The sequence below is a fragment of the Ascaphus truei genome, chromosome 13 (genome assembly GCF_040206685.1).
Source record: "Ascaphus truei isolate aAscTru1 chromosome 13, aAscTru1.hap1, whole genome shotgun sequence".
Lineage (NCBI taxonomy): Eukaryota > Metazoa > Chordata > Amphibia > Anura > Ascaphidae > Ascaphus > Ascaphus truei.
In genome coordinates this window covers 17273976-17301663 of record NC_134495.1, presented here as the reverse complement: position 1 = coordinate 17301663, position 27688 = coordinate 17273976, and the positions used below count along the sequence as shown (strand labels likewise).

The 27688-nt window shown below is 45.0% G+C and overlaps 1 protein-coding gene across 1 annotated transcript in view; it reads left to right on the top strand.

Annotated features, from left to right (window-relative positions):
• Window positions 1-27688, top strand: part of LOC142464949 (transmembrane protein 132B-like) — a 286810-nt gene that overhangs the window by 83886 nt on the left and 175236 nt on the right. Inside the window, exon 2 of the mRNA XM_075568707.1 lies at window positions 8041-8923. Within this exon, the coding sequence (XP_075424822.1) occupies window positions 8041-8923 (883 nt within the window). The remainder of the gene's footprint in view (window positions 1-8040; window positions 8924-27688) is intronic.

Here is a 27688-nt window from a genome sequence, read left to right as displayed (position 1 = left end):
CTTCAGGGAAGACCTGTTGCAGTCTTGTATCTTCCTGGAGGATGGGTTGTAGTTCCCTGGCGATCTTGCGTAGGGCTCCAAGGTGTGGGTTATATGTGACCACCAAAGGTACCCTGTCGCTTGTCTCTTTCTGTTTGTATTCAAGGAGATCACTTCTTGGTATTCTGGTGGCTTTTTGAATCTGCTGGTCTACAATTCTGTGGTTATATCCACGGTTTATAAAATCTGATCTCAAGGCTTTAATCCGCTGGTCTCTGTCTGCTGTGTCGGAGCATATCCGGTTGTATCGTATGGCTTGACTGTAGATGGTTGCATGTTTGGTGTGTGTCGGGTGGAAGCTGTTGTCCCTCAAATAGCTGGCTCTGTCTGTAGGTTTGCGGTTTACAGAAGTCTGTAGTTGGTTGTTCTTTATAGTAATGGTGGTGTCTAGAAAATGTACTTTGTCCGGGGAATGGGTGCGTTTGAGGTTGATGGTTGGGTGGAACATATTGAAGTTGTCATAGAACTGTATGAGGACCTGTTCACCAGGGGTCCAAATCAGGAGGATGTCATCGATGTAGCAAATGTATGTAAGGGGTTTCAAGTGACAGGTGGAAAGAAAGTCACTTTCCAGTTTTGCGCAGAACAGATTGGCATACTGTGGCGCCATACGAGTACCTATAGCGGTCCCGGTTGTCTGGAGGTATGTGTCATTTCCAAATGTGAAGTAGTTATGGGTCAGAATAAATTCGATGCATTTAGTCACTGTCTCTGTGAGTGGCTCCTGCAGTCCCAGAAAGTATCTGCAGGCTGAAATCCCATCCTCGTGGGGGATGTTTGTATAAAGTTACTCTACATCCTAGGTGGGCAACCTATTTTTCAATGTAGCCACAGGTGTGGCGAATGAGAAGTGAAAATAGCCACACCATGTAAAATTTGAGAAATAAGGCTACTTAAACGAACATTTAAAACAACACGCACTGTTTGAACAAGTTCATTCAAAACATGTACACTTTGACTACTCAGTTACAACTGCTTGAGACGCAAATAATGACAATTCTTCAAATTGAAAATGCAAGACAAGTTAATGCGAAGTTGCAGAAACATTGGCTGACTATCTGTACTCGATGCGCATCTTATCTCTGCCTCCAAATTGACATCAACAATTCGAGAAACAAATCCTGATTTTTTTCCAATCATTGTTGGCGCACCGTCCGTTGTAATAGCACCTGGTTTTATCAGATATATATATCACATTTTTTTTAAGCTTTTTTTTGGCAAACTCCAATTAGCCACACTTTGATGGCCAATTAGCCACCTGTGGCTATTGGCTACAGGGTTGCCCACCTCGGCTCTACATCCATGGTTGCTAGTAGTGTTCCTGTTGGGAGGGGGCCAATAGCATTCAGTTTGTTTGTGTCCTGGATATAGCTGGGTGTGTTCCTGACAAGTGGTTTTAGAATGCCCTCCACCCGGCCAGAAATATTCTCAGTCAGTGTGCCAGATCCAGAGATAATAGGGCGCCCAGGGTTACCCTCTTTGTGAATTTTAGGGAGCATGTAGAAAGTGCCAGGTTTTGGGTTGGCTGGTATCAGGTCCAGAATTTGTTCTCTTGTGCGGATCGGGAGTGTTTTAATGATCCTGTTGAGTTCTTGCATGTATTTTTTAGTTGGATCCTCCTGCAGTTGGGTGTAATACTTTGCATCAGAGAGTTGCCTGTGTGCTTCCCGCAGGTAGTCTGTGGTGTTCATTATGACCACTGCTCCTCCCTTGTCCGCAGGTTTGATTGTTATGTTGTGGTTGGCCTTTAGCGATCATATATATATATATATATATATATATATATATATATATATATATATATATATATATATATAATGTCTTTATTGTTATTGCTTCATGTTATCCTCTCTCTGCTGGCTGGATGAATGTGATCTATAGCACACACATGTATAAATGCACAGATAATATCGTTGTGTTTTACAATTACTGGGCCTTCAAGCTAACACGGGTTCTCACCTTTTGTTCCATTTCACGGTGTAGGTTTGTGTGACTCCCTGAGCTAATCCTCCCTCCTTTTGCGGATTAGATTACTTCCACGCATCACTTGTCATTCTTCCAAATTAATTACTGTAACAGTGGCAGGACATACACATGATGTTAATCCCGTCATATCTTCCCATTGAGTCAAAGAAAGAGGTATTGCTGCTGAATGCTAAATGTAGATTTATTCCGCCAGAGTTAATTATAATCTCTCTTTAGTCTCGAGTGATGCATTCTCACCATTTATTGTACAATAAAGGTGAACGTAATAATCTTGGAACAGGGGAGGGATTACTGTAATAAGATTTACAGCCAGAATTCCAATTTAGAGGGATCTCTCCATCTGTAAAATTCTGCTCTGGGCACCTATTGTTAATCACTATTAGCAACAAGGCGGCACGTGCAAGAATAAATTCCTTGATTTTTACCTATGTATTGTTGGATGTATGCGGTGTATTGTGATGGTCGCAGGTTCAAGCCCCTGAGGTAGGTGGAAGGGGAATAAAAACATGCGTGGCTTTGAATCTATAGAATAAAACATAGAAAAGACGGGAATTTCTAATATTCTACAAGTATGCTTCCTTTAGAAATACACAGCCATTGACAAAACAGCCGGTCAGCTGTGTTCAAATACATGTAAGCTGCCGGCAATGTCAAATTCTATTAACGCATAACTGTATAGTGCCGCAGAAAGCCAAGTAATAGGCAGCAAACCCAGTGTTCTACACATGTTGGATTATTCGCTGTTAGCACTTAGATCCAGACAGACCCTAGTTGTCCCAATTGTTGTCATAAGCAAGTTTATATATTAGGCTTTGTCCATAGTGCAGGACACGAACAAAAACACCAGGATGCCAAATGCATATGCGCTGCAGGGAGAGCGGCGCTTCGCAATACAAACAAGTTTGTATTTGAAGCGTGACGCCGGGAGGAGGAAGCGCGGAAGGTAGCGCGTTCCACTATGGCCGCGGCCTTCAGATCTCCACAAAGCTACGCCGTTTATCAAAATATGTGCTGTTTAATGTAACGGGATGTAAGAGGTTAATGGCGCATGCGTTTTCTTACAGCATCATTTAGAGAGAGGTCCGTGATGTACGGCTCACTGGCCGGGCTGTCCCAAATGGCTTCTTTTTCTGGAAGTACCTGTCGGAGGCGCAATATTTCCTTCCACACAATTACTGGCAAAGTGTTAGAAAGTAGCCGGGGTTGTAGATTCGCAGTTTAAGGGGATCACCCATGTTTCATGTTTTTATCTCCGTGGTGACCGTGGTGGGTGCTGGCAAAACCGTGGGAGAATACCGGCACGAATTTGACTCTCTATATTAGGGAAAATGATGCGTCCGCCCCCTTCTGCAGTAGTGGGGTTATGTAGAAAGACATACTGGGCATGTGAGTTGATTAAGGGTGTATGTTTACTTTACAACAGGGGGGCTTAACTGCAGTCCTCAAGCCCCACCCAACAGGTCAGGTTTTCAGGATATCCCAGCTTCAGCACAGGTGGCTCAATCAGAGGCTCAGTCTTTGACTGAGCCTCTGATTGAGCCACCTGTGCTGAAGCTGGGATATCCTGAATGCCTCTGATTGAGCCAATTGTGCTGAAGCAGGGACTGAGCCACCTGTGCTTAAGCAGGGATATCCTGAAAACCTGACCTGTTGGGGGAGGCTTGAGGGCTGGACTTCAGTACCCCTTCTTTAAAGCGCAAGGACAATAGAGCAAGCCTAACTTTCTAACATCTGATTGTTCCAACAGCAGGGAGTGTATAATCTGTTTAATAACACTTTCTGTGCCCCTGGGGAGCTGTGGAAATCTTCGTTATGGACACAAAGGGATTTGTTTCATATTTCTGTTTCTATTTTGAATAATACAAGGAGCTGAAACTGGTCAAAAAGATGATTTTATTTTTAAATGCCAGTTTAAAAAAAATTAAAAGAAATATGGCCTCGGCCATGTTACGTGCTTGCTGGCGGAAGCGCGCTGAGGCGCGCTCCCGCTCAGCACTGAGCCCCTACAGCCGCAATTAGAGCGGCTTTAGTAGGGGCTCACCTGCGCTTACGCGCGCTTGCGGAAGCGCAGGTCTTGGGGGAATTTAAAATTCCCCCGCTTGCCGGCGAGACAGGCCGGTCACGTGAGCGGTTCGCCCAATGAGGGCGAACCAGCTCCGTGACGTCACTGGCCCGCCCCCGGCCAGTGACGCGCCCGCCCCCGGACCGCCCCCGGACCGCCCCCTGACGGCTGCTGAGAGCGCTTGCGGTAAGCAACCGCAAGGCCAGGGAAAGCACCCGTTTTCCCTGCGCCTCAGCGCGCCTCAGCACGCCAGCAGGGACCGTGGACTCGGCCATAGAAGGAGCGGCTCAGTGAGTAAAGACACTGACGGGCACTGAGTGTGAAGCGGGGGAAGCTGGTTCAATTCCCGGGGTCGGCTCATTGTGACTTTGGGCAAGTCACCTTATCTCCCTGTGCCTCAGGCACCAATAAATAGATTGTAAGCTCCATGGGGCAGGGACCTGTGCCTGCAAAAATGTCTCTGTAAAGCGCTACGTAAAGTAGCGCTATACAAGAACAAACTATTATGATTATTATTATTTATCCTCTGAGATTAAAATGCTGAAACATTATCTTTTATTAAATACAATGTAATCTTTTTGAGTGATATTTGAAAGAACCATCTCCTGATAAACACTTTGCCCGTGAAACCTTAGCTAAGCAATACAAGTTGTACAGCTGAAGCCAACAATCCCATATTTGGTTGTTCCTACTTTTAATGTCCAGGTAGATTAACATATTTTTTATTAAGATATTTTGATTAAAAAAAAAAAATACATTGATGAATAACTCCTTCACTGCAGAAAACGTGCTCTGCAGTTGAGAATAATATATTACTGGCCTATTCGGTGCTAAAGTTGTACAATACTCAATAAATGTGATTTAATCAGGTTGCACTAGCTTACAATGCAATATGCAATGATATTGCTTTTTATATTCCACGGATCAGATAAATCATGTTCTAAGGATAGACGGCAGTAAGACCTGTGTAGCTTTCTACCCATATTATGGATCGGAGTGAATTTGTCAATAAAACAGCGTTTAATCTCATGTAGAAGATATATAGATGGTTGTATAATTGAAATATACTTGGATCCATAGACTCTTCGCATGCGGTGTGATAGCTAAATACCCAATGTGGATACTAATCTTTCCAGCTACATTGGTGAAAGCAAAGACCATTTAACCTCTTCTGTTCTGCATAAGCTTTGTATTACTTCGGTTTCCAGAGATCCACTGAGGTCTGTTAATTTGATGCTAATAACGGGCGGTTATTAAAATTCCAACGTTAACGCATATCCAAAGCTATATGTACAAATAACGGCTGTTGTATATGTTATTGAGAGTTCATTTTTATGAAACCCCCAAGTGACGTGTATACCTGCCCAAACACTCCTTAAAACAAAACGGGGAGCAAGGGACGGCCTACTCCAGTCCTCAATGGGCCACCAACATGCCATGTACTGGGGACATCCCACCATCGGCACAGGTGGCTCAATCAGTGGCGTAGTCTTCAACTGTGCCACTGATTGAGCTACCTGTGCTGAAGCCGGAAAATCCTAAAAACCTGAGGACTGGAGTTGCCCCCTCCCCCGCCCCCCTGACATGGAGAGAGAGACCTGAGCATACCTGGGATATATGCTAATATGGATATGCCAACGTGTTGTTTAAAGGTGTGTTTGGGGAGATAAAGCAGTCACTTCGGACTTTACAAAAAAAGACTCTCTCCCTCCCCCCCCCTTCCTCTAAAACCCATATTTTGGGGTCTAGATGGGAGTGATGTTGGTTTGCCAAGGGGCTTCTCCAAAAACACTGGACACAATGGTGAAAGGTGCGACGCGCTCGAGAAAAGTCGGTGGACTGGTGTGTTATTTATAAATGATCTGACCGATACGTCATTGTTTCTACATTTCTCTCCAGGTTGCACTAATTTGCACCAATTCATATTCTATTTCGTATAAAAACTCTGGGGACGGAGCACCCTTCGCAGGATTGTTATACAACATAGAATATGAAATGGTGCAAATTGGTGCACACCTGTAGAGAAATGTAGAAACAATTACATAATGGTCAGATCATTTATAAATAACACACCTGCAGTCATCGAGCAATACTGATCTTATTTCTCCTCTCCCACAAATTCCAAGATTGTTGCACCCCTCTTCATCCTCTTACCCCTCACGCTGTACTTATCCTCTCTCACCCCCTCACCCTCCTCTCTCATCCCCCCTCTAAGGTAACCATAATTACCCCAGGACAAACTGGGACCAATTTTGCGTATGCACGAACTGCGAGGCCGACCGCGCAGGTGCAAATGGAAAGCGCCCATCGTGTGTGCGCATGAACACTGGCAACTTGCCAGCTGCGAATGCGCAATGGCCACTTGATGGACGCACATGCGTGGTCGGCGCTTTTCAGCTGCTCGTGGGCATATGGGATTGACGCTTTGTATCCGCTCCTGTGCAATGGGCACTTGCCAGCCGATTGTGCGAAATGGGCAATTGGCGCTTGTCGGCCACACAAGCGCTGATCGCGCATGCGTGGCCAACAAGCACCGAAAAAAACAGGGCTTTTTTTTTTAAAAGCTGGGACCCAGGGCAAATTCCAAAAAACTGGGACTGTCCTGGCTAAACTGGTCACCCTACCTCCCTCCCCTTATCCTCGCTCCTTGTCATTCTCACCCCCTTTGTCATTCTCACCCTCACACCCCCAGGCTCCTGACACCTCCTCCTGATTGGCTGCATTACCCAGCAGCAGCCAATCAAGATGGAGGAAGCTGCCTAGCCCCCTATCAGCAGCCCTGCTCTCTCCCTGATCGGGGGGAATCCCGCGGCCCCCCCATGCCGGTCAGGTCACTATGTCCAGAGAGGTAATACCGGGCACATACACGTCCAGGGAGGTAATACCAGTATACACATACATGCCCTGTATTACCTCTAATATTTTACTGGACAGAGTGTCCAAATACAGGACAGCCTGGTTCAATACCGGACACCTGGCAACCCCAGCTCAGTGATGCCACCTTTAGGTATGACAACTACAGCGGCAGATTTGAACACTCGCGGCCCCATGTTACTTGCCTGTGGGGAACGCCTCCATACTGCCACCCTCCAGCATGATGATGATTATTTTTGGAATAGAATCAGCCATTGATGAAAAAGGCATTTTATGTGATAATTTCTCCCACCTGCAGATATGGGGGGTATATTGTGTTATCTTGTGTAAGAGCGCACCCCTATAACCAAAGCCTAAGACTTCAACTTGGCTGTGCTAAAAGTCCGGCTCTATTTCTTTGGCCCACAAAACATTTGCAGAAACTGCCATTTCTTTCATTGATTTACTGTATGCTTACCCAATTCATGCTTGGGGAATCCTCCAATACCTTTCTATATTCCAGACTACCTACGTGAAATACCTTTGTGGGGTTTTCTTTATATGGCTATCAGATAACCTTTCAATCACTTTACTGCTGCATTCCTTAAGCTCTCCGATATCCTTCCTTCTATCACGAGACAGACTCCCCCAACTATTAGATTGTAAGCTCCTCGGGGCACGGATTCCTCTTCCACAATGTTACTTTTATGTCTGATGCATTTATTCCCATGATATGTTATTTGTAGTTATTTGTTATTTATATGATTGTCAAATGTATTACTACTGTGAAGCGCTATGTACATTAATGGTGCTATATAAATAAAGACATACATACATAAAACTACCCCCTCTCAAAAATAACCAGCAACATGTATTGTGTATTCAGTTATAATTTTGTACTTGTTTAAATGCAGGTTTGGGTCTTAAACTTATAAAGCTGTTAAAAAAATATGTAGTTATTTAAAGTAAAACGTCACCTCATCCATGTTCTGTAAGCATTACGTTTATTCTTGCAAACTCTCTAGGATATAGATTGAATAGCTGTTACAATATTAGAGAGGTTCACATCAAATAATCGTCACTTTCTCTTTTGCTTACAGCGACAGAGAGTCGAGTGATGATGGACAGCCTTCAGAGGTTCTCATCTCTCCCTGTGTATCTGCCGGTAAACTATCACATTTGTAATGCTGAAGTCTCCTTCTTCCTTAAAGAGGCCAACCAGGACATTATGAAGAACTCCAGTCTGCAGTCCCGAATGGAGCCCCTCTTCATATACAAAGCCAAGTTACCACCAGTAATAAATGCCACTTATGGACCCTACTCGGCAGAACAAACGGTGCCACAAAACCTGATAATGACCTCAAGTACTTTCAGTTCCACCAACAAGTTCACGTTCAACTGGCAGTTAAAATCCCATATAATCGAGAGCTCCATATATTCAAACAAAGCCAAAGTGCAAGCTTTGTTTTACATAGCCGGAAAAGACTGGGAAGACTATCACCCATCAGAGATTCTGCCGTGTGTCAGGATGGTTGCTCTCTTGGACAACAGGGCAATGTCATCAAGTTGTAGACTGAAAGGGCATTTAGGGCTGTGCGTGGCAGAACTTGAGCTGTTACCTAGCTGGTTAAGTACTTCTCCGGCAGAGGATGCAAGAGAATCTGCTCCACCACAAGGAGTCCCAGTTGAGCTTCACCACATTATCTATACCACCAAAGAAGACGAAGAGTGCTCTGCAGAAGACACAAAATGGACAAATGGCATCCATCCTGACAAAGACATCGGACACAAGGTCTTCCCGCCAATGGAAAGGATCGGGAGCATCATTGTTTATCCCACTCAAGACACTATGAAGATGTCGGTGCTCAAACTGGATGATAATATTCAGATCCATTTTCCACCAAGCCCAGTGAAAGTAGGGGATACTGTAACATTCTTTGTATCAATGGTCGGAGATTCATCTACACATCAGTTTACGTTGAGGTACGGTGTCTGTATCCTGTGTTTCAGCTATTGGAGATATTTCTGACATCTCCTAATCTTTTTTTTTTTTTTAACCATTTTGACATTTTTGTTATTTTGCACATGAAACTTTGCATAAACATAAATGAAGAAAGAGTTTCTTGGATAAATACCACTATGTCGATTTTTTGTTTTATATTTATAGATATAAAACAAACCAAGATAGTGACCATTTAACACAACAAAGGGTGACGCATGGCATGCAATGCATTATGTGTGCCTGCCACATCACAATCATTGGTGGTGAACAAAGTATTTACTCTTGAAGCATACAATATTTCTCGTGTTTAAGATAATTCTGTCATATACAGTAGTACCTAAAAGGAGATGGTTTTTATTTTCAATGTCAGTATCTGTTTCAATATGAAACATGAGAAAAAGGTATGAATCAAAACATACGCACCAATTGTAATATAAATTGCAGAGACAAACGATAATATGATGACACATCTGAGATTTTTTTCAGTCTATTTGAAGCAGTCTGTAGTCTTAAAAAGCGTGACATCTTTTTGGGTTATTTACCGGCTTTAAAGCCCCCCTGTAATGCAAGCAAACTTTGAGGCAGAGTCCAGTTAAATGTACAGTCTACCTTCACCTCCACTTTTTTCTCTCCATGGAATGGAAGCAGGGGGTCCCCAAAACTGAACAGTTTTGATTTCAGCTCTGGGGGCCCCTATGTTCCTGATATACATACTGGGGAACGGTAGCACCAGCACTTCTGCATATTTGAAACCCCCTTGTCACACTGGCCGACAGGAAGCCGTGACGGAGGATGTTGAAGCTTCTGTTGGCCCATTTCCCCCTGGATGGGATGTTACTGTCGCTACCTTTACAAGGTTGTCACTTAAGAGTCAGGGGGTCCCAGAGCTTAAATGAATGTGGTTTAGCTCAGAGGACCAACCCCCCAAAAGATGGGTTAAACAAATCATGCAGCAGGGGCACAAGCGGAATTAGGATGGGGGCGAGCATTGTACAGGACAGAAGTTGGGCAGGTAAAGGAAGAAGGTGGGGGCAGCATCAGAGGAGGGGGGCGATACCCGGACATCAGTTACCACTTCCGGAGCCCCCCTTGCACCACAAGTAGGGACTTTTAACTGAGATGGGAGGGGGAGTGAGAATGGGATGAGGGGAAGAGAGAGGAGAAAGAAGGGGGAGGGGAGAGGGATAGAGAGGATGGGAGGGGGAGAGAGGTGTTATTAGAAATTGTGGGTGGGGACAGGGGGACAAGTTGGTGGAATTGGACATTGACCTGGGTGCAAAACGACATACTGCAGGGCCGGCCTTATGGCAAAGCGAGCAGGGCTCCCCATCCTCCAGTTCCCCCATCCTACAGCTCCCCCCTCTGGTCGGGCAGATGGATCCCGGTGCCAACAGAAGGAGGGAAAGGAGGGTGTGTGGGGCCCCCGGACCGGCAGAGAGAGATGTGTCTCTCTGTGTGTGTGTGTGTGTGTGTTTGTGTGTGTGTGTGTGTGTATCTGTTGGTCTATGATCATTTGTGAGAGCGGTCTTCTCTTTTCTGGAGCGGGCCACCTTCGGAAGCATCGCGTTGCCATGGTGACTGAGGTCAAATGACGCAGCAACGTCATATGACGACACGTCGCCATGGTAACGGGACGTCATGGCGCACCAACGGTGCCGGAGGAATGACGCTCGTAAAGGTAAGTCCCCTTAACGTTTTTACATTGGGGGCCCCGCTGCCAACGTGCCGCATTGCGCCCCACAAAGCCTAAGACTGTCCCTCCGCGGCACCTCTGAGCCGGGGACTGCTCCTTTTACCCTCTGAATCAGGTGGAGTATTATTGTTCTGACACGATCGCAGTCCCGCTGACAGCAATGGAATCGGATTAGCCATTTTTAATTAGTTGCGTTTTCAAAAGACTCGCTCACATGTGATTTTTTTTTCCCTTTACATTTTTCGATTTGGCAGTTCCAACCAATTACTGTATCTTCAAACAAGTTCTCCTTCCATTAATGTGTTTTTGTTTCATTTCTAAAGTCACAAGGACAGCAGCAAGGAGACATATGGAATATTGGAAGCACTAAGCGATAATGGGGAAAGAAAGGGTTGCAGACCTGTCTGAGACATGTGAATGCACCGCAAGGGGTATACCAAGTAACATCGATTCGCTGCTTTAATTTACATTGCTAGAATGAGGGGGAAGGTCCCTTAGCTCAGGGGAGCACAATCTTTTTCTCCTGCACCCCCAGCTGGCTGTCCCCCTCTCCGCGCGCCCCCCCCTACCCTCCTGACCTTGGTTCCGGCGTTCTGATCGACATGACGCCATGTTGCCATAGCAATGCAATGTCACATGACCCATGGTGACGCCTCTTCAGAAGCCATCTGAACCAAGGTAAGTGAAGTTTACAGAGGCCTTCACCGTTTCCCCGGCATTTCATTTAAGTGCCTTCGGGAAGCGCGCTGGGCCTCTGTAAACCCTGCGCCCCCTCACCGCGCAGATCATCTCGTGCCCCCCAGTTTGCGCACCCCTGCCTTAGCTTATGATCTGAATGAATAGTTTTCAATCGGTGACCTAAGGAACCTTGGCGCTCCACCCCACCAAATCTGAAACTGCCCCTTCTATAGTAAAAATAATTTGGCAAACTGAGTTGGATAATGAGTGTGCTAAGTGCCTGTGTTTGTATGTATGATAAGGCTCTTCATCCCTGCAGCGATGAATACCAATTTGAGGCTGTCAGTGGTTGCTGTCAAGTTCAAAAGGAATATCCTCCCTCCTCCCTCCCCCATGTCATATCTTTGAAGACTTCATCCCAAAAAATACTTCCACCGCAGAAGAGTCCTGCAGCTCGCTGCTGTGCTCCGTGTAATGTCATTTCAAAGCCCTTTTTGGGACGTGTCAGAAATGAGCATGCTGGTGTATATACACTACCCTGTATCCAATTAGACATATTTATATTGGCACCCATGCTATTTCTCGTGTGATCCATTGTAACTTCCACTCGATTAAAGCATGATGTTGTATATACAGTAACTGCCTAAAAAGACCCTTTTCACACCCCTAGTAGCTTCTCATTCTGTTTCTTTGTTTTCTAATTCAATCAATAACACGCGTGCAGAAGTTCCTGTTGGCATCAGCACATTTCCATTCTGTTGGAAAGAAGACTCTGGGTGTACAATATGTTTGAATATTTTCTTCCCTGGTAGAGTTCTCCATTTAAATGACCTCAGCGGAGATGTGCTCTGCTCCAGCCCTTCATTACCACAAGAATCACACTACAAGTGCTATCTTGTCATCTCGTGCAATTGACGTGTTACTCTGTGTAAATATCCAGCAGTCCTGCTTATTCATCAAGTAAAACAGAATTAGGTGAGCTCAGATCTACCCATATAACAAACTGTATCAGTAGCACTATATAACTTTCAATACCAAAGGGATTATGCTGCTAGGGATGGGAATTAGCCATACATTTATGGAAAACAAATATAAAAACCCAGCGCTCCTACCACATTGGCTTGTGATTTATTAGTGAAATTCTACATTTTGATCCTACAGTAAGTAAGGAGCCATTTAGTTGCATCTTTTGGTAAAGCAACGATTTGAAGCAGCAATGCTACTTTCCCCCTTTTTTTCCTTCTTATTTGTATATGTAAAACATGCGACATCCTTACCTAAACTGGCAATGGTTTGGTGCGCCTGTTATAAATCTGTCAAAATCCTGATTATGGGACTACCATAATGGCTACCTTACAGTTTCATTCAAACCTTCAGTCAGTGTAACTCAGCAGCTACAATGCATCCTTATATTACTAAGCTAACATGATCTCTTGTTGCAGTTTACAGCATAAACTGCTGGGAAGATTGGCAACAAATTATAACAAACAGGAAAGTGTTGCAAAGATCTTGCACTGCTAGGGAGGTGGGCTAAAGACTGCTATAGAGTTGAATTAAAAAAAATTCAGTATTTAATACTAAACGGATTAAAAAAACAAACAAAACATAAGCTTTCACGTTTTGCGGCCTGCTAACATCACTCACAATGACTGAGCTACTGCTTGAGCCACCTGTGCTGAAGCAGGGATATCCTGAAAACCTGACCTGTTGGTGGCCCCTGAGGACTGGAGTTATTCAACCCTGAACTAGAGTATGATCATTTATGCTTTTGTTTTTTGTTTGTTATTCTTTTACTGTAAAGTACTGAGTACACGATTGGCACGGTGTAAGGATGAATGGTTATTTAGTTTTACTAACAGTAGCTGAATAGTAATTCTGCAGCTTTTGGTGCTTAGGGCCTTATTCTGCATATGCCTAAAGCAGCCCATTGAAGTCTATGGACTTCTATAAACGTCTGCTTCCATGTAGACGTAATTACTCCGGATCTGAGTTTATCTAGGACCAGGACTTGAGAAGGAGATTTAGGTGGGTATCAGGGCCCTAACAGGGGGGCAATCACCTGTACTGTATATACTCCCCTGCCCTGTGACTTAGCATAACTTCAGGCATCAGATACAATAATGCAGCCTCCCTCCACACTGATTCTGTTCTATTTTTCACAAGACGTACAGGAAATCGACAGGCTGTCTCCCTCTGACGTCTTGGAAGCATTGTGTTATTTTTGAAATGTAATTGGGTTTCATATGAGGGTAATTGGTTTTGATCGAAGGTTGCGTTCACTCCGCTGTTTAATAGTTACCTCACGGAAGACTCGTGAATTACAGGCAAGTCATATTTTTTTTTTCTAAAAAAAAAAAAGCATTCAAAACACAAAAAACAGTTGATTGAAAATGCAAGGTACATTATGTGATTATTAGACACAGTTTGGCAAGTGTTTCTAGCGGAAGTTTCCGGGAACTTCTTTTTTTCGGCAAAGTTTTCTGTCACCCTTTTGGTCCTTTGTGAAAAATAAAAGCAACTTTGTTATTTCAGATTTGGGGCTCATTTTCACTCCCGTTCTCTTAGCAGGAGATGGTTACCTCTGCTACCTGCATTATGTACTTAAGCCCCCCGCCCCCAAAGTAGGTGTCCTTAACCCTTCCATTACCAGAGGCTCCTGCCACCTCGCTGGCCATGGACACTCCAGCACTGGCTGAATACGTGACCGCTCTGATCATGTGAGCTCTTCCAGGTTCCGGCGGTTGCACCCGAAGTGAAGCGGAGTGGGACGGTCCCTTCAGTGTAGTTTCCACCTGAAAATGTTCGATGTCATCTAGGCGCGAGCGTGCCTTACACTTCACTACTTTTAGTTACTTGAGTGTTCACACAAATAGCTACAGACTATAGCTTGTCACATGTGTTATACAGGCAGTCCTCGTTATCCAACGTTTCACTTTACAACGGATGGCATATCCAACGCTTTACAATGCAAACCTAAGGGCCGGTTTTCAACGCCTGAATGCGTGATCCGACGCCTGAATGCGTTATCCAACGCTCACCGCCACTGATTAATATGGGACTCACTTTACAACGGTTTCACTATCCAACGCTACTTCCAGAACGGATTCCGTTGGATAACCGAGGACTGTCTGTACATGTGTGTATATATGTGTGTATATAGCGTATGATGCATGTATTGCCATTGGGTGCAATACAATGTGTTATATCTGTATGTATATTGTGTACATGTGTTCTGTGTGTGCATATATGTATGCACTGTGTGTGTATGTGGTGTGCATGTATTTACATAGTGTGTCCATGCATGCAGCGTGCATCAGGTGTGTATTTGGTCTGTTATCATGTGTGTTATGTGTTTCTGATGTGTGTACATATGTACTGTATATGGTATGTATATCTGGTGTTTGTTTATTGTGCGTTTGCATGTGTACAGAGCTGGCTTATTGTATGGTGTCTACATGTGTGTAGGTTGCGTGTAGCGTGAATCTATGTTTGGTGTGTGGGGCTGCCTGGTTCCTGGGCCAGTTGGTTGAGCTTACCCCCAGGCTAAAATGTGCCCGTCTGCCCCTGGTTGTACGTATCTCTGTATTTTGCAGTTCTCACATTTTAACATGAGAGGAAATACTCTTGAAGAGGTGACGCCCAACTGCAATGGACATTTCCCTAATGGACTGTTAAATGTCAAACCCATCTCTGCAGCACAGTTGGGGTTTGCTGTGTTCCAAGTAACAACTGTGACATTTTACTTTTGCAATTCTACAGCAAGGAGCACATTTGTTGATTGCGAAGTTGATATTACTAAAAGCAAACAGAACACACATTTTATTTATTTTTGTATTTAAGATTTATATGGTAAATGTTGCTGTATTACAAGACAAGTTACACGTTTCTGGAACAACAGTTCCCATATGGGATAACAGGAACCATATGCATTTATTATTAATATTCAACACCAAAAATAGGAACTATAAACAACATTTCAGATAAACAAAAAGCATGAAACAGCCAAAAGTAATCAAAGCAATTAGATTGTAAGCTCCTTGGAGCAGGGACTCCTTTTCCGAAATGTTACTTTTATGTGTCTGAAGCGCTTATTCCCATGATCTGTTATTTGTATTGTTTGTTATTTATATGATTGTCACGTGTATTACTGCTGTGAAGCGCTATGTACACTAATGGCGCTATATAAATAAAGACATACATACAAGACACTCAGCAATTGAAGTCTGAGAGCTATTGCTGTGGTGCCGTGTGAGCAATTAAATACAAATATATTTTTATTGATTAAATTACTATATTTTTGTTCACTAAAAGACCCAGCGAGTGGCAGCATATTTTTTTTTTTTATAACTTGTATTTTATTGTACATAAATGCATGATATACATAAAAAAAAGACATATTTAGCATATCATATACAATAACAAAAGCATAATAAACTCACGTAGTTTTTCGAGCCCTACTTAACCACGTGAGTGGGAATCGTCATGTGTACTGTAAGGTACTGGGGTAAATAATAATTAAAAATGTTTTAAAAAAAAGGGGGGGGAGGAGGTAAAGGAGAGGGTGGGGGGGAAGTAGAGAGGGAAGGTGTATCCAAGGATAAGAATACATCTGCCTCCGGGGAACACCAGGATGGCGTGAGGACTGTGTATCAACTAGTGAGGCCTTTCGGTAGAATAAGTGATTGGGCTTAAGGTGTGTGAGGTTGTAGGTGTGGGGTTGGTTTTCGTGCCCCCAAAGGAGAACGCATTTATTACTATTATAGCCAAATTGTGTTACGCTCTACCCCAGGGATGTCTGTTTGGGCAAGCCAGGGGGCCCAAACTTTTAGATAATTGTCGCCAGTGTCATTAACTAAGCTCGTTAACTTTTCCATCTGGCAGATAAACCAAATATGATTCTGAATCTTTGGGATAATTGGAATATCGGGGCGTTTCCATAGTGTTGCGATCTCGCACCGTGTAGCTAGAGCAAAATGTGCAATTAGTTTATTGTGTAATTTTGATAGGCCCTTTAGGGGTCTGTTCATGAGAAACAGCCACGGGTCTGGGGGAATAGTGAGATCGAATACTCTCTGGATCCAATTTCTGATCTTTTCCCATAGCGGGTATATCAGCGGGCAAGACCACAGCATATGTAACAGGTCAGCTGTTCCTCCACATTGTTTAGGGCACAATGGGGAGGACCCTGGTACAAACTTAGATAATTTGAGTGGGGTGAGGTACCATCTCATAAGAACTTTATATGCGTTCTCCTTCAGTGTGGTGCATATAGAACTTTTGAGATACTTCATATATATACGGATCCCTCCTGGATTTTGCTGGTCGTGGACCCGTGACAGCATATACTGCTGCGACACACTTTATTCGAGCAAATACCCAGTATGTACCTGGCAGATACCTGGAATGCGCCGCTCCTCACCTCTGACAAGCCCCGTTGCGTTTGCCTTCCCAGCCTGGGTTCATGCCTGGCTGATGGGCGGCTGATCTGTTAAATGATAATGATTAGGATTTAATAGGCTGCAATGCTTCGCGTGTCTACCAGATGGCATAAATTCATGAATTGTAATGCAGTATATATATATATACTGTGCAGTATTGCAGCCAGCGGGAATAAAATGCTTCAATCCCTGCCTGGAAAATAACTCAATGCACTTGGGCAGAAAACAGTCACAAACCTCAATACACCCGAGTATACCCGAATTCGTGGGACTAGCCGAGCTCGAATAAAGTGTGTCGCCAGTGTAAAGCAGCATTGGGAGTGCTCCTATCCAGGGACATACAGGGGTACAGTAAACACCCGTAGTGCAGAGGTTCTCAACTCCCGTCCTCAAGACTCCCCGACAGGTCAGGTTAAGGATATCCCAGCTTCAGCACAGGTTGTGCACTCTTCGACGAGCCACTGATTGAGCCACCTGTGCTGAAGCAGGGATATCCTTAAAACCTTACATGTTGGGGGGAGTCTTGAGGACCGGAGTTGAGATTTCTTCCTCCCTCCTCTTGCCTCTCGACCATCTACACAACTTTGACCTCTTATCCTGCATCTATTAAAAGCCCAGGCACTCTCCGCATCCACAGGGCAGGTCCGATTTATCCCTACAGCACAACACCATTTTAACCAATTATTGATCAATGCCACTGTCTTCCATAGAAATGGATTGCAGGCACTTCTGACGGCTAAGGGGTTAAAATACAGTGTTTGTACAGTAAGGTTGGGTTTCGCTGTGTTTTTCCTCTTAGCACTTTGGGATGTTCTTTCTATTTACAGTATCATGCCACAGCATAAATCATTCATTGTGCAGATCCCATTCCTTATTCATGGTATTATAATTAAAACCCCCGGTGCATGGCTGCGTATCCGCGACCGGTCCCCCGTTCTTTTCCTCTCGGCTTCACTTCGGCTCCCTGCTGCCTATTGCGCTTGGCTCTGTAAAACGTAAGTCTTAGTGCTGGTCAACTTTCTTTCTTCTTGGGAAGAGAGTGGGAGGGGTGCGGGGCACATCCCATGACGAAAAAAGTGAAGATCAAGAGGTGACTCCAATGAACCAATGACTTTTTTCCGTTATAGGTTGTGCCCCGCACATCTCTCTCTCTTTGTGATTACAGTATTAGCAGACACTGCACAATGAGGTGCCTCCAAGATATTTCAAAGAACGGACAACAGGAACTTATCAGCATGTGAGTTGCCTGTTTTTGTGGCTACATTCCATTTGGACTGTTCTACGCTGATGGCTTCCTGAATCTATATGAGTCACTTATACATTGTGGCAGATGTTTATTGCTCTCTTCTGTTTGGTCACTATTCCTGTCTCCATTAGGCACTATTCTCCCTCTAGAAGCATTATTACCCATTCATTGTAATTCCTTACAAGGGAGCTCCGGACATCATCTTCTCAATACGTTTATTGTCAGTGACTTTCCCATGTCCGCTCATTAATTCTGAGCACCATATTCCTCTGGACATTGTATTATTGAATTTCTTTCTTATTGGCCTGAGTGGCCAACGCCTTTTAAAGCCGAGGCTGAGGTAACCGGGAAAGTCCGTCAATACTGCTTTAGAGAAACATGGCTTCAGAATATATTATTTGTCCTGGGTCTGTAGGTTGGAGACAAAGATACCATTACAAAGGCAGCATATATTGTATATTCAAAGTGCAACAACAAAAGATGAAAAGAACGTGGTATTTCTCGTCCTTAAACTACTGTAATTCTACTTTAAGCAAATATTTGACTGTTTTGAGATCTCTGGAAATTAAGAAGAATTGTCTTATCTGGTCTTCTGGGGGGACACCTAAACCACCCTGTCCCTGTTAGAAGATAAGATAAAGATAGGGAGGGAGATGAGTGGGGAGCTTTGCATGTGCAAACTCCTGTGCAGCACAAAGTGATATCACACAAAAGGGAGTAACCAAAGGAAGTGAAACCCCTGTAAGGTTCCAGTTCCCAATATGTTCATAAACTCACTTAAAAAATTATTTCAAATACATGTCGGGGTTTGATATTAGTGTAACCCCTCTACTTTTGTGTCTCAGACTTATAACTATGTCTGGGGCCTGAGTCCCTCATAATAACTTACTTGGCCACACGTGGCCTACTGTCAGAAAGCAGGAATAACACAGACACTGTATGAACGATACAACTAGTTTACTGGCACCTTACTGGCTCTAGTACCCTGTGATCCTCAGATGAGGATCACTACACACAGTATAGAGGGTGTTATACAAACCCCAAATAATGCTGCGCGAGTGTGCATCAGTGTCAGTGGTGTAGTAGCTCCTCAAGCCTTTGTATGTTGGCTTGTGACGGTACCGGCACACCGTGGGAGTTGATTTTGTACTGAACCTGTTGCAGGACTGTTCTTCACAAAGGGTGCTTCAGTACCACTGTGCTTTTATAGCCGTCGATGTCCCCCTCCGACGACGTTTGGTCTCTCCCTCAACATCTGGAACTCTATCCCTCTCCAGCTTCCATAGTACATGTGCACTCTCTGCAGACCTCGACTTGACCTGATAGCACTCAGTTCTGGGCAGACCTGATCCAACATGGCCGCCCCCCCCTTTATCAAGGCTCCTCTCCCTCATAGTCCCTCCTCTTCCACAGCCGTTATTATTGGCTGCTCGCATGTCCATCACAGTCACATTTCCAGAGCACACTGGAGAGAAACCTGCCAGGGGGCAGCGTGGCCGTGTGTGAGCTCATCACACAGGGGGTAACATGAGTAAAAAGATGTCCATCCTGATTTAACTCCTTAAAATTTAACAATTTGGAACAATGTAAAGAGTGGCAGCTTCTTTCTGTAGTGTATTTAGTTACTCCTCTTGCCTGTCAATGGACCATTTAGGAAAGAGGCTTGGATAAGGGAAAGGTAAGGGCAGTGAAACCCACTTTGGGTTGGAGTTGCTCCCAACATTTCTTGGGATAGATAAATTCAGATAGAGACAGTATGTTCCCTCCTTGCTAAGAACACTTGTCCCAGTGTAAGAAGTGAATAGCTTCCTGGCTATTTCTGACTGTTCTGCACATAGGTTTTCATGCCGCAACCCACTTGCGCCTGGTTTGCAAATGTAGCCAACGTTGTACACAACGTACAAGCTGGATAAGCGGCCATTGTTTTGTTTCAGCCGAGCGCGAGAGGGGCGATGCTAACGCAATATTTCATCCGCCGGTGCAAAACCGTTGGCTAAATCTGTACTTTGTGCAATCCAGATGTGTATCTCACCTGGCATCTTGTAAGACACGTACACAGGGTAGCAGTTGCAATTGGCCATTAAATAGGTGTAATCTTTTCAAGTGATTTGCCGTATTACAGTCTGAAGTGCCGGTGAGTACATTATTACTACTAGATCATAACGAGTGTTTGCAATTGTCAGCACAAGAACTTGTGTAATTGACTTAATCGCCTTCCTATGGAGATTTGCCGAACTCTTGTATATTATAAGATGTGCAGTTGTAGTGTCAGGTGAGGGTTTGAAGGGAACTTGGGGTGGCACAAAATAAATACAGTTTTTAAAAACCGTAACCTGTCCACACGTGAATTCTACTGACTCTCAGGCAAACGGACTCGTAGGTATTACACAAAAACAAAAATGCATTTGAAATGCATAAAGAGCCCGCGGCAGAGCGAGGTCATTTGGGAAATTTGACCTGGCGGATAAATAGTGCGGTTATACAGCAGTGAGAAGACTTAACATGCAGGTGATAGCCAGACAGACGCTTCGTTAATATTCTGTACTTTGGCCTCTACATTAAACATGCTTAAACATTTTGTTTTTATTTCAAATTGTACTTTTGGGAGAACGGCTAGAACATCAACTAAAATCTATACATCCCATCCCATAGTACAATCTCCATGACTAAAACTTACCCAAACGTCTGCTCCATGTAACCTATTGCAAGTTTAGCAAAATTGCTACAAACTACTAGTTTTATGGATGTTAAGAAAGAAACATCTGTACAGGCATACCCCGGTTTAAGGACACTCACTTTAAGTATACTTGCGAGTAAGTACATATCGCCCAATAGGCAAACGGCAGCTCACGCATGCGCCTGTCAGCACGTCCTGAACAGCAATACTGGCTCCCTACCTGTACCGAAGCTGTGCGCAAGCGGGGAGACTATAGAGCCTGTTACACATGTGTTATTTACATCAGTTATGCACGTATATGACGACTGCAGTACAGTACATGCATCGATAAGTGGGATTTTCGCTTTACATACATGCTCCGGTCCCATTGCGTACGTTAATGCGGGGTATGCCTGTACATATATAATGTATAGAGATAGACACTTTCTAATATATATATATATATATATATATATATATATATATATATATATATATATATATATATATATATATATTGTATATCATCGATATAAATATGTCCTCTCAAAGCCAATTCTGGTGAACATAAATGGGAAATAAATGGATGTATCAATTAGTGAGAGACCACAATGATCAATATTTAGCAGTCATTATTTTGAATTATTTCGTACTGTGAAGAAGGGGGAGGGGGAGGGGGAGGGGGGGAGAAAGAGGCATGTTTATGGCAGCAGACGTGATGAGAAATGGCCCCAACTATTCATAATAAGAAATGAACTTAATGGATTTGTATTACAGAAATAAAAGTCATAACTAAGCTATCCTTGAAGCTGTGGCTCCGCTGTAGTTTAGATCAATAAAGCCAGAAGCATATCTTTCAAGAATTAGACGTTTTGTAACTAATTGGATTTTCTGATCATAAGCCCAGTTTACTGAGCATTAGAAAATACTCCTGTTTAACTTGTTGTATTGCTTTCTGAAGGCCCCTATAGCTTATTATGGAAATGTTATTATAGAATTGAGCTGCATGTGTGAATATAAAAGTGCATTCAAGGCTAATACTGCTTGTGAATGGAAAATCGCATTAAAGTGTGGTGGTGCATTTGAGTTGCTCAGAATAACGTATAAGTGTATACATTCTCGCCTCTCTATTCTCCAGCCCAGTTGGGGACAACATAGCTGGTCAAGGAATTGAAAGATCCATTCCATCCAGTGCAGTACTGTCCCACATTATCCACGCCCTGGTAATGAAATAAATGGTAAGATAGTGATAGAGAGGTTGGTATAGTCACGTTATTGCATTATAGAATAATCTTGTATCCCTTTCCTATATATTCTTAAAGCAGCAGGACAGACTACATTGCATTTAAATGATAATTGTTTTAATTTCAGGATTGATGCAGAGGGGTCTCCGGAGCTGAACTGTGTTAATTTCAGCTCCGGGGACCCCGTGATTCCTGATTTTAAATGCCCTGGTCACGCTGGCCAATAGGAAGTTGCACCGGATAACGTCATGGCTTCCTATTAGCCCACGTGACACTGGACATTTAAAGCCGCCATTATGTTAGGCACACAGTAGTTCCACGTGGAGTCAAGACAAGCCGCCATACAGATCAGCAGTGAGGAGAGGATTGTGTAAATCCTACATGCTTGAAAAATCTGCTACTTTGTAAGTAGCATCTATCTTTTGCGCAATTACTTAATAGAAGCGTATTTCACCATATTTTGCCTATTTCTTATTTCTTTCAGTGACGTCGCCTATTGGTTTCTAGTTAATATATATATATATACCCAGCCTAGAAATATTGCGGAGCAAGTATAAAACAACCTCACACTGAGGATAACCATCAAGGTTGAAACATTTCTGTGAGTTGTTTTGACTTGCTTTGCTATCCCCATGCTGTGCTGAAAAGCTGTGTGAACAGCGATGCATTTGCTTAAATGGGCTCCATGTGAATGGATATTCCAGGCAAACGGTGGCCCATTGTTTGCTCATTTGCTTGACATTTCCCAGAATCCCTTGCAGCAGTGGGACCACTGTATGCAAGGTGATAATGGCTGAAAGGCAGGGTTGCAGACCTGTCTAAGGCTAAGGCCCTGCTCCCTCAGTCAGCACGGCCACACTGCATGCAGGCAGCGTGCTGAGAGGCAATTGAGTGTAGGGAGCGGGAGCCGGAGCGGGGGTGGGGGGGCGTGGTTTGAGCGGGGGGGGGCGTGATTTGAGCAGGGGGCGTGGTTTGAGCGGGGGGGGGGCGTGATTTGAGTGGGGGGCGTGGTTTGAACGGAGGGCTCTTGTGCAGTCGTAACCCCCCCCCCAAGTCGGTCCCTCTCTCACTCCCGGAGCCCCTCACACTCTGAAGCCAGGAGTCCCAGGGGCGAACAGCACAGAGGGAAGGACACACACAGGCACACACACACACACACACAAGAGAATTGGAACGGGGGGGGGGGGATCGGAGAAGGGGGGGAATCGGAGGAGCAGAAGGGAGAAATCGGAGGGGGGGGATCGGAGAAGGGGGAAACGGAAGGGGGATCGGAGGAGCAGAAGGGAGAAATCGGAGGGGGGGGGATTGGAGAGGGGGGAATCGGAAGGGGGATCGGAGGAGCAGAAGGGAGAAATCGGAGGGGCGGGGGGATCGGAGCAAAGGGGGGAATCGGATTGGCTGCTGGGATCCAATCCGTGATTGGTTCCCTTGCGTGTCACGTGACGCGACACTCGCTGAAACCACAAGCTCCTTGTAGCTCCGGCTGGCTGACGCGTCACAGCACGCAGTCAGCCACGCCGGAAGGAGCCAGCGGGGACCTCCAGACTGGAGGAAAAGGGCTGGTGGCCCTCTGCCGTGCGGCCGCACACGCCGCCGGATGCAGCGGGGCCTAAGTCATGTGAATGTGCTCACAAGTGTGTGTGTGTGTGTGTGTGTGTGTGTGTGTGTGTGTGTGTGTGTGTGTGTGTGTGTGTGTGTGTGAGGGTGTCTCCAAAGAGAGAACAATACTTTAATACAATAATATAAAAAAATAATTTAAAATAATACCAACTTGAAGACTTTTAGTTGCCAGAGAGGCCAGCCGTGCTCTGCTAGTACGTATTGTACTTTCCCCTGCTTATTTACTCTCCATCCGCTTGGAACACGCATGAAATTTTTCCCTCTTGGGACCGTAAACGTTGTAAATTGATCCAAATGAATAATTTATAATCTCCCGGGCCGACCCGGCTCCTTCAGCCACATAACACGAGCCCTGGAAATAGCGGCATATTATATACCTCGCTCACAGACTTCACGTGCACAGAAAGGCACAGGAGAATATGAAGTTAATGTCTTAATCTCTGGCGCGCAAGAATTCCTTCGCAAAGCACAATGGGGTCAACAGTAATAAAAGAACGTGCTTAGTCGCCGTGTAATATCCAGAGATGGAATTGAGTTACCGCAAGGGGTTCTTCGGGTTTTTGCATATCGGGGGTCAGTTGAAGTTTGTTTATTGTGAGGAGGGATATTATACTTGTTTTATTCATGTATCTGAAAGAAACAATCCAAGACAGCATATTTTTTTTTATATAGATTTGAAACAGGGGTTCTGTGCAGCTGAACCCCATTTATTTCAACTTAGGGGACCCCCTGCTTCCAGAGATACTTACCTCTGAAGTAGGTGCCGGTAGCTGCTCAGCAAGCAGATTTGAAGCTTCAGGTTTGAAGCTCCCGCGTTACATGGGCCAATAGGAAGCCGCGCCGATGACATCACGGCTTCCTATTGGCCCGCAGGCCGGGAAATATCCGAGCAGCGGCCATATTGTGAACCCTGGCAGCCGAGGAGAGCGGCTACAGGCAGCTAATTCTCAGGTAAGTATCTCTGAAAGCAGGGGGGCCCCGGAGCGGAAATTTAAAGGGGTTTAGCCCCTTGCTTCAGCCCTAAACTATATTAAAAAAATATAATTCGCCCAAAAATCCGCCGCCTTGCATTGCCTCTTTAAATGATGGAAGTAAAGTATTCTAAGCCCTTTTTGACATACCACATAAAGGATGTTGTGGATGTTTTTGGTCAGTAAATCCAAATCTCACGTGTGTGCACATTCACATGTCTCAGACAGGTCTGCGATCCTGCCTTTCCCCATTATCTCTTAGCACACAGTGCTTCCACTGCTGCTAGGGATTCTGGGAAATGACATGCAAATGAGCACCTTTTGCTTCATGTCCATTTTGACATGGAGCCCTAGAAGTTTATTCCTGCCGTATTACACAGCTTTTCAGCACAGCCTGGGTTAAATAATTGCACCCACAGACAGCTGCTTCACCCTTTTGTGTCTCGTCAGTGTGAGGCTGGTTATACTGGCTTTGCATTAGAGACATTAATGAACAAAATGGTTGTGACATATTTCCCACGATCCCGTGCACATTGTCTGTTCATTTGCATCTTCACACCCAGAAGCTGATTTTTTCCCCCTCTGTGTTAGGATTTATAGACTGTAACGAGCTTGCAGAACCAGTGTGAACCATGCGGATACACTTCTGGGTTCTCTGTGTGCGGCCCGCTGACATCACCAACTCTCCTAGCATGAGCGATCGGCTGTCCTGCAATAATTTTAGAGCAGGAGCGGGGGTGCGTGGCTATTAAGGGAGGGGCGAGTCCTTGGCTGAATCGGGGCTGTGTGTGTGTCTCTGTGTGTCTGTGTCCCTCCATTCTCTCCCTCCCCCCCTTCCCTCCATTCTCTCCCCCCCTCCCCTCCATTCTCTCAGAGAGAGAGACAGAGAGACAGAGTCTGTATAGAGACAGAGACAGGGAGGTGGGGGCGAGAGAGAGGGAGAGAGAGGTGGGGGCGAGTGGAGGGAGAGAGGTGAGGGCGAGAGAGAGAGGTGGGGGCGAGTGGAGTGCGAGAGGTGAGGGCGAGAGAGGTGAGGGCGAGAGAGAGAGAGGTGGGGCGAGAGAGAGAGGTGGGGGCGAGTGGAGTGAGAGAGGTGAGGGCGAGAGAGAGAGAGAGGTGGGGGCGAGTGGAGTGAGAGGTGAGGCTGAGAGAGAGAGGTGGGGGCGAGTGGAGTGAGAGAGGAGAGGGCGAGAGAGATGAGGGCGAGAGAGGTGGGGGGGGCAAGAGAGAGAGGTGGGAGGGGGAGCGAGCGAGAGTTGGGGGCGAGTGGAGAGAGAGGTGGGGGCGAGTGGAGTGAGAGGTGAGGGCGAGAGAGAGAGAAGTGGGGGCGAGTGGAGTGAGAGAGGTAGGGGCCAGAGAGAGAGAGGTAGGGGCCAGAGAGAGAGGTGGGGGAAAGGGGGACCCAGTAGAAAACTCAAATCCTGTGTCCCAGGAAAGCTTTCCACGGCCCTGGTCACAAATGTAACCCACTCAGTGCCACAGAGGAACCAACCACCACGAAACAGAATAACTCGGCATTCTCCAGGTTATAGGGCCCCCTCTCAAAACAACACAAATTATCTGCAGATTTGGCTAATTTCAATTCTTTGTTACGACGGAACTATGGGAAGCTACAAAGTATACCGTCCTCGATACTCAGAATCACTCTACATTTCACTATGTTTATTTTGAGTGGTATTAAGATCCCCTCCCCTGTAGCCCAAACAGAATGACAGCCTCTGCTCGGTTTATACTTGAGAGGCTTTTAAAGCTATTGGCCTATGTATACTAAGCAATGCTATTCCATAAGAAACCTTCCCTTCCAGCTCTAGACGACACCTTATGGCCTTACGGGATTGGGCAGAATTTTAGAGAATTGCACAGTTTAGTAAACATGGGCATGATACCTTGAATATTATGCTGTTAAATAACCCCTTTGTTTTTCACATAGGCAGCCAGCTATTAACCCCCAGTAATAACACAGTCAATGCTGCTTTGCTCCTTGATGTAACATTTCCTGAACATCCCAGTGACTGCAATGTATGCCCTTTCTGGCTGTGAATGAGCCGCAAATAGATAATGAACTACAAACAACTAGGAATTGCATATGTTCTTGCAGGGCCTGACAAATAATTAGCTGAGCAGATCCTGGGGAAGCTATCTCGTGGGTTGCTTCTGATTGTGGCAGAAGTCCAAATTCCTGCTGGGTGGATGAAAGCAGTTGTCACACTTGTCAGGTTGTGAGTTTGTGAGCCGTAAAACTAACAGACAGATCCTTCAGCTTTGAGGTCCCCCAGAGAGAGTCAACAGCAGCCACACCTGCAGGTGCTGCAGGGGGGATGGGTGTAGGTGTGATTTATTACACAGAGATAATCCGCCAAATGCTCAAAGTAAAGAACCACACAGAGAGACTTGCAGGCACTGAGTTCCTTTGGAATTGGGGAATAGTCTGTCATTCTGTGGAGGTCTCTGTGGCCAGCAGCTTTTCTGCAAATCGATTAGGGGTAGATATGAACCCATCGCTAGCTCTACAAATCAAGCTTTTATTGCAAACTACAGCCCCTGTCTATAAAATGAGGCGAGCATTGCAATTCGTTAATTTAAAGGCAAGTACTACATAACGTGAAAGATGGACTTGGAAAGTGACATCTGTACATTAACAGTGCTGGAGAAAAGAGCGATCCACTCCAGTAACTCCGTAAAAGGGTAGGAACGGAGCGGTCCTCGTTATCCCTGACCCTGTCCAACATGTTTCTGTCAGAGGATGGTTGTGCTTGAACAATCCTGCTAAGAGCAAGCTATATATTACTCCCAGCTGCAGCAGGAGGGTTAAACTCTGCAAATATAACAGAATATTTATTCCAGGTAACTCATTTGGGAGGAGCGGCTCAGTGAGTAACGATACTAACTGGCACTGAGTTTGAAGCGGGGTAACCTGGCTTCTTGTGACCTTGGGCAAGTCACTTTATCTCCCTGTGTCTCAGGCACCAAAAACATAGATTGTAAGCTCCACGGGGCAGGGACTGGGTCTACAAAATGTCTCTGTAAAGCGCTACGTAATGCAAGCAGCGCTATACAAGAACAAACTTATTATTATTATTAACCCCGCAATTGTATTTAGGATGGGGGGATTGTATATATTTGTGAGGGGTTTTTATGTAGTTGGGGGTTGTATGTACTTGGTGGGTGGAGGTGTTTTGTATGTATTTGAGGGGTGGGAG